The 7,992-nt window shown below is 46.4% G+C and overlaps 1 protein-coding gene across 9 annotated transcripts in view; it reads left to right on the forward strand.

The window, feature by feature from the left end:
• NEDD4L (neural precursor cell expressed, developmentally down-regulated 4-like, E3 ubiquitin protein ligase) overlaps nt 1–7,992 on the forward strand; it is a 270,488-nt gene that overhangs the window by 229,705 nt on the left and 32,791 nt on the right. For all 9 annotated transcript variants that reach the window (XM_015416887.1, XM_015416886.1, XM_015416888.1 and 6 more), the window contains 2 exons: nt 1,366–1,595; nt 6,656–6,777. In XM_015416887.1, the coding sequence (XP_015272373.1) occupies nt 1,366–1,595; nt 6,656–6,777 (352 nt within the window). The remainder of the gene's footprint in view (nt 1–1,365; nt 1,596–6,655; nt 6,778–7,992) is intronic.

Genomic DNA, 7,992 nt, shown 5'->3' on the forward strand with positions numbered 1-7,992 from the left:
TGAAAACTGCAAGCCGTGCAAGAAATATTGATTAAAATATATTGAAAGTGGAATGAATGTGAGGGGATTGTCCCTGAGAATTTGGAACACTTACGAGGTTTAAACCAGGCAGGTTAGGGCCCTCTCCTGGACTGCTTCGGCAAGACCACTCGCATCAGATCTCAGAAGCTATGCAGGCTCAAGCACGGCAAGTACTTGGAAGGGAAACCACCAAGGAATATCAGGGCTTGGGACACAGAGCCGGGCTATCAAGCCACCTCTCTGAGAAATGTCCAAGCCCCCAGCAGGGGCTGCCAGAAGTCACCATGACTTCCAGGCATGCAAGCACACACACACAAATACCCACCAACAAAACAAACAAACAAAAAAAAACCCCAGGCAGCTTAGGGAAGAATTCGAATGGAAGAGTTACTGCCCTTTCCCGCAGAGCCACTGCCCCAATCAAAATGGGACCTCTCTGAAGCTGCATTGTAGAGTCAAGTTATTATACAGCAAGAGTTCAGGTCGGAGAATTCCGCCATCTGTCATGCCTTGGCCCGAAATTCAGTTGAAATCAGCATGCCCTACATCAGAGCTACATGTTTGGGACCTGGATATTTTAGCAATAAGGTTGTTAGGACATTGGATATGCACCAGCATGTGCCAGGGATGGTCTATCACACAGAAAAAGAAGAAGATTGGATTTATACCCCGCCCTTCACTACCTGAAGGTGTCTCAGAGCGGCTTACAAACTCCTTTCCCTTCCCCTCCCCACAACAGACACCCTGTGAGGTAGAGAGCTCTTGACAGAAACTGCTCTTTTTTTCAAGAACAGCTCTTATCAGAACTACGGCTTGCCCAAGGTCATCCAGCCAGGTGCAAGTGGAGGAGTGGGGAATCAAACCCGGTTCTCCCAGATTAGAGCCGGGCACTTAACCACTAGACCAAACTCCAGTTCCAGAGCTGGGACATATGGCCTTTTCCCCAGCTCTGATTCTTTGACTATACATGATTATGCATCATGAACTAAATTGTCCTGGTTGCTTGAAATTAACTTCTCTCTCCTTTTGAGGGGGGGGGGGCACTTTGGAACAAAAATACCCTAAAAATGCTGAAAAGAATTCTGCTTCTATCTTTTCTTCCTTTGCCAAGAAAATGATTTTATTCAATGAGCAGTAAGCTTTATGTTTTTAAAGCCACCACCAAGGAGCTGGCCTTGCGGGCAATGTAAAGAAATAGAATATTTTTAAATATTTGGCTGCTCTATAGGAAGGGTAGAAAGATGTGACTCAGCTGGAATAATGTTTTTTTATAACAGCATCTAATGAAAAACTGAAATGCATTCAGACCAATGTGTGAAATCTGTTTCTCTTCCCACTGTCAAGGCTGATATACCAAACAGATTTGAGATGAAACTCCACAGAAATAATATTTTTGAAGAATCGTATAGAAGAATCATGTCTGTGAAGAGACCGGATGTATTAAAAGCCAGGCTTTGGATAGAGTTTGAGTTAGAAAAGGGTCTTGATTATGGAGGCGTGGCCAGGGAATGGTTCTTCCTGTTGTCCAAGGAAATGTTCAACCCATATTATGGTCTCTTTGAATATTCAGCAACGTAAGTGCATTACGCATGAAATGTTTTCTTTTATTAGTCAAAGACCCACAGTGGGGCAGTTTATATTCTCTGTGTTCCATAAATTGTTTGTATTCAGATCCAAAAGAATGCACGTGTTCAATGATAATGTATCTGCTTCACTGCAAAGGGTTTTTTAAAACTATAGGCACAATTAAGCCCATCGCTAACTTTGCTTCGGATTGGCTGTTCGAATGGCTTGCTGCATTCATTGGTCACCTCCTTTAATTTGTCCATTAGGTGCTATTATAGCACTGATATACGAACACTGTCCTAGAGTGACACCTTCTGATGAAGAGCAAGAATTACAACTCAACTTTTGGGAGAAAACATGACATAAATAGAATCATAGGGCCAATGTGGAAGCACCCTCTGATTGGGACCTGTTGCCATTTGGCACTACTTCAGATAGACCAACGGTGTGACTCATTAATGGCAAGGCAGTTTAATATGTTTAGATTTGGGTGAGAAGACGCACCCTTGCCTGTCTGAGTTTCATCAGCTAAGCGGTGGCAGCATCTCCTAACACATTGCGAGGGGGCGATTTCATTCAATAGGACAGCAGTTACGATGACATCCTATTGATTAAAAAAAAAGTTTTCCAGATATATAGACATGCATGTGCAGCTACGCATGGGCGTCTAACCTAATTGCCCAATGAAATCACACTGCCCTCTGAGACTGCCCTGTACAGCAGTGGAACCCTCAGCATTCTGTATTCTGATTCCTCTCTCTCCATTTATTTCTATACACACCAAGCACCCCATCAGCCTTCTCGTTCACAAGATGCTCCCAGGCATCTGCATTGTAGCTAATATCATGCTCTCGTTGGCTGAGATGGGCTCAGGATGCAAGTCCAGTCCAGCCCAGCCACAGCACTGTTGCTGGTCAACATTGCAGAAGAGCTGGGACAGCGGATGGTTGTTAGCGAAGGCATGCTGACTGTAAGCCACTCTGTGCTTCCATTTGAATCAGAGAGCCGCTCCGGCTCAGTGGTAGGGCGTCTGCTTATCATAGAATCATAGAGTTGGAAGGGCCTTCCAGGGCCATCTAGTCCAATCCCCTGCACGATGCAGGAAATTCACAACTACCTCCCCCCCCACACACCCAGTGATCCCGGCTCCATACCCAGAAGATGGCAAGAAAACCTCCAGGATCCCTGGCCAAACAGGCCCAGAGAAAATTGCTTCCTGACCCCAAAGTGGCGATCGGCATTTCCCTGGGCATGTAAGAAAGGGCCACGAGAACTAAGCACTGATGCAACCTTTCCTGCCCTCCCTCTCATGATCTGCCTAAGTTCACGGAATCAGAAGGTTCAAGGTGCAGTCCCTGCCATCTCCAGTTAAAAAAGAATCTGGTTGCAGGTGATGGGGAAGACCTCTACCTGAGATGCTGGAGAACTGCTGTCAGTCTGAGTAGACCATATTGACCTCGATGGACCGATGGTCTGATTCAGTGTAAGGCAGTTTCAGATGTGTTTGTGTGAGCCGCTGACTGATAGGCTCTTTGCAGCTTTGTAATTAAACATGGCCTAATTTTTCACCTGTACTACTTTGGGAAGGTTTCTGATTTGTTGCAGCCGCTCAATAACTTCTTGGCATTAAAGGCAGGAGTAAATTACATTTCTGCCCATTACAACTGCCCTTTACAAAGGGGGAAAAACCCACCTGCATAAAGGAGTCTTAATTATAACTGCTTCTCCCCTGGGTGAAGAAGTCATTATTTAAACCCACTTAATTGCACTTTCTGCCTAGCAGTTAATTTGGAACAAGTTTGTTAAGAGAGTGATTTATTTATTATTGGCCGAGCGTGCCAACGCAGGGCGTCAGTACCTATATCACTTTCCATATAGGTGTTCAGCAAGCTGGAAATTACGCTTGAGACAATGGATTTTAAAAAAAACAGCCTGGCCTGTTCAATGCTGCAATGATTTTCTTTCAGGGCTTGTGTGGGCAGTGAATGAAGGTCAATGCATCAGAAGCTATTAGGAATGAAACCACAGCAATGTGGAATGGCTGTCTAGTACTGTATTGTGGGTCTGGTTTTGTCACAGAAGCATAGCCGCTGGCAATCCTGACATGATGCCATATTTCTGTGAATTTTCTGGCTGGCATGGCATTAAGTCCTAAGTCAAGCCTTTTATTGATTGGTGTGGAGCGGCCTACAGGCCTCAGTGCAGTCTCCCGCTCTCTTACCTCGAGGCCTGAGGCCTTGTTGGGATTTTCCCAATGGGCATACAATCCCCAGACACTCAATCGAAGCCTGGGATAAGACCTGGTGAAATTGGAGGGGAAAGGAAGGCCAGTCATCATCACCAAGGATGCTGGCCCGGGAGAGAAATAACATAAGGCCCCCCTGAAGAGGGAAGGCATTCTTCTCCCCATATTTTGTGAATTTGGAGCCTTGCGTGGCATTATGTCTAGTACTAGTCAAGCATTTTATTGATTGGTGTCTCAAGAACCTAGTCTATATATCTAATAGCCAAGTTGCCCCCTCCGTGCGGATCGCTAAATCAGCACGGAGGGGGCAGCTGGGGGGCCGGGGGAGGTTTGTGCACACGTGGGCCAGTCCCCACGTGTGCACAAAAATACAAAAAGTTTAAAAAAAATTCGGGGGGATGTTTAAATCCCCCCGAAAGTGCAAGACCGTCTCCTGCGCATGCCATGAACCACAAACCACTTTGGTTTCTAAGCTGAATATAGGATCTTCCTCATCACTGTATTAAAAGTAGGGCTGCAAGCTCTGGGTTGGGAAATACATGGAGATTTGGAGGTAGAACCTGGGGAGCGCAGGGTTGGTGGAGGGCAGGGACCTCAGCAGGGTACATTGTCATACAGTCCATCCTCCAGTGCAAGTATTTTCTCTAGGGTTGCCAGGTCTGGGCTGGAAAATACCTGGAGACTTTGGGGTTGGATCCAGGAGAGGGTAGGGTTTGGGGAGGGGAGGGGCCTCAGCATGGTCCAATCCCATAGAGTCCACCCTTCGAAGCAGCCATTTTCTCCAGGGGAGCTGTTCTCTGTCAGCTGGAGATCAGTGGTAAAAGCGGGAGATCACAGCACGGAGGGGGCAGCTGGGGGGCCGGGGGAGGTTTGTGCACACGTGGGCCAGTCCCCACGTGTGCACAAAAATACAAAAAGTTTAAAAAAAATTCGGGGGGATGTTTAAATCCCCCCGAAAGTGCAAGACCGTCTCCTGCGCATGCCATGAACCACAAACCACTTTGGTTTCTAAACGAATCTCCCTGTTCAGTTCAGTTTGTGGTTTGGTTCGTGGTTCGGCAGTGAACTGACATGAACCTCATTTTTCTGGTTCATGCCCATCCCTAATCTCTATTGTCTGGAGATTAGTTGTAATAAAGGGGGATCTGCAAGCCGCAACTGGGGATTGACAACCCTAATTAAAAGATAGGCAGATCATGTTCAGATTCATGTTGAGGACAGAAGTAGCTTCAGACTCATTTTTGCTGCCACCGTGTTGACTGCCCCCCACTCCCCAAAATGAACTTCTGAGCAGATCCCAAATCTTAGGATCAGCCAATTCAATTATTTTGTTCCACCACAAATTTCATGGAGGATTTTGAGAGAGGCAGTTTTCATTGATGGTCCATTTTCTGCTCAGTTTAACTGGCTAAGATGCCAATGGCAGTCCAAAACCATCTTTGACAGGTGATAAATTAATGCTGCATTAAAACAGATGGCATATTATGGGATTTGGACTTCATCTGGATCATGTGTCAAGGACCCCCATCTGGGTCCCTCTGAGTCACCACCTCTTGGGCAAGCAGGCAGTGCCTGAGCCATGAGTCCTCAACGCTACACATACACAAGAAACTAGACCTTGGTAAAATATATGAAAGTTTTGTTAAATATTGAGGGCTTCCGGTTGGGGGAAAATGGCAATTTGACGCAGGGTGGACGGGAGCTCCTTTTGACAGTTTGGGTGATTTATCAGCCCAACGCAACCCCCCCCCCAGGCAGGGGGAGAGTCTGGCAAGTATCAAGACCCAAATCCAAGGTAGATGCTTAAGCATTTTCTATGTATCTGATAATTAAAATGAGGCTTGGCATAGTCAGGGCCTCTGTCCTGTGAAATCACAAAGTTAACATGGCTTTTCTCTGGTCTATGGCTTAATTATAGTCTCTTGCCATCTGGCATAGGGTTGCCAGGTCCTTACCGCGTTCGCTGGGGGAGTCACCCACAGGTGACATCAACGTGTAGGCCGCGTTGCAAGGGGCCCCCAAAAGCGTGGGAACCCTGCCCCTATTGGGTGGATGGCAACCCTAATCTGGCATCAGGTGATATTCCAAATCCAATCAGGCCACACACTCACTGGAACCTTCTAGAATATTTCAACATCACTCCTATCTCTCCCCCCCCCCCCCAACTAGTGGGACCATAAGTCCCCAGAAAGAGCTAATTACCACATTCTTGACTCTGGCCTTGAAAGAAATAAGGATGGTGTAGGTAGGGAGGCCCAATTACAGCCACCTGCAAGCTAGAGTAGGCCCACTAGTATTCACATTAACCCTTGGGAGGAAACAGGGTGCTTTGCCTCAAAACTCACATGGACGTCCATGCAAATTCACGAACATTCTCTATGAATTTCAAACTATGTATATTGAGATTTGGGGGAAGGAGAGTTTATCTTAGCGTCTTTATCTTAGCAATAAAACTAGATGGCACCCTTAACGAACCATGAAATAAAAACTATAGTACCAATGTCCGAAATTTGCAACTCTTACATCCCTGATTCTCTTTAGGCCCAACACAGTGGATTAAAAAGCGACCTTGCCACTTCACCAGAATTCCACTTTACTACATCCCTATTTCCTTTTCAATGCCCTCCTGAACATTTCCTGATCAGGGATCCTGATCCAAGGCCTTCATCCCGCTGTGGTCATCTCCATCACAGATGCATTTCTGCCGTATAAATGATATCGCTGGAGAAATTCTGCTGGAGGGATATTGTGCTGATTGTTTGGCAGTAACTCTGATGTCCGTGATGCCTATTTTTTTGCTTTTCGCTTTTTCCCCCCTTCAAGAGATAACTACACTCTGCAGATCAACCCAAATTCAGGCCTTTGTAACGAGGACCATCTGTCTTACTTCACCTTTATTGGCCGAGTTGCAGGACTGGCCGTGTATCACGGGAAGCTCTTAGATGGTGAGTTGCATATGAGCACGTACCTATTTTATAGAACGTTGTAACATTGTGCAAAAGTTCTAATACTGCTCCCTCCGCCATCATGTTCTCTCTTTCTGTTTTACCATTGTGTTGCTCAATGCCTACGTTTCCCTAGCGGGAAATAAAAGAAGTGAGATCAGTCATTTGGAGTTTGATGAGCAGCAATCTCTCTCTTTCATCTAAATGCTCCAGGCAGCAGTGGAATTTGTTCTGGCGACGTTGCAGCCTCCAAAGTAGCCGCTGTAAAAGTGCCCTCACTTGACTGTTAAAACCTGTCATTTATTCCTGCCGTGCTATTGAAAATGGGCTAAGTTGGATGCCTCTCCTTTGCCTGAGCGGCATTTGTCCACGGAATTTTCTTTTTTGTTAAAGTCTGGGTGAAGCAAACTCAAAGTTAAGCTGCATCCACTATTAAAAATTAAAATTAAATCATCATACGGCATTGTGTGTGGTATAGCCAGGAGATCCTAGTATTGTCTGGCAGCCTGATGCGCTAGCTCTTTTTTATGCAGCGAGCTAGGCTTATTTTGGGGGGGCTGGGAGAGCTGTGACTGACCCAAGGTCACCCAGCTTGGCTTCAAGTGGAGGATGGCAGAATCGAACCCGGTTCTCCAGATTAGAGTCTATCGCTCTTACCCGCTATACCACTCTGGCTCCCTGCATCCACTAGTACATCCCCTTGACGTGATACACCAGTGTTCTGTCTACAGGGAATTATTAATGCTGGGTAACTTTGAAAAAGGTAATCCCGCACTTGTAGTACGAAGTTGTTCCATCAGCTGTACCCCCACATAGGGTTGCCAGCCTCTAGGTGGGGCCTGGAGATCCCCCGGAATTACGACTGATCTCCAGACTATAGAGATCAGTTTCCCTGGAGAAGATAGCTGCTTTGGAGGGTGGATTCTGTGGCATTGGCCCCTGCTGAGGTCCCTCCCCTCCCCAGGCTCCACCCCCAAATCTCTAGGAATTTCCCAACCTGGAGGTGACAACCCTACCCCCTCAGTACTCATTGCCACCTCTTTCTGCTGAACATGTAGGCCAGTTCTTAGATTAGGACTCCGAGGGTTTGAATCCCTGGTTTAATCATTTAACGTTACCTTGGCTGAGTTATGTTTTCTGGCCTGGTCTATCTCACTATGTTGTTGTCTGGAGAAACTGGGAAATTTCCAGAAGCCCCCTAAGTGCCTCGGGTAA

Source organism: Gekko japonicus, unplaced genomic scaffold (genome assembly GCF_001447785.1).
Source record: "Gekko japonicus isolate JY-2015 unplaced genomic scaffold, Gekko_japonicus_V1.1 scaffold278, whole genome shotgun sequence".
NCBI classification, from domain to species: domain Eukaryota; kingdom Metazoa; phylum Chordata; class Lepidosauria; order Squamata; family Gekkonidae; genus Gekko; species Gekko japonicus.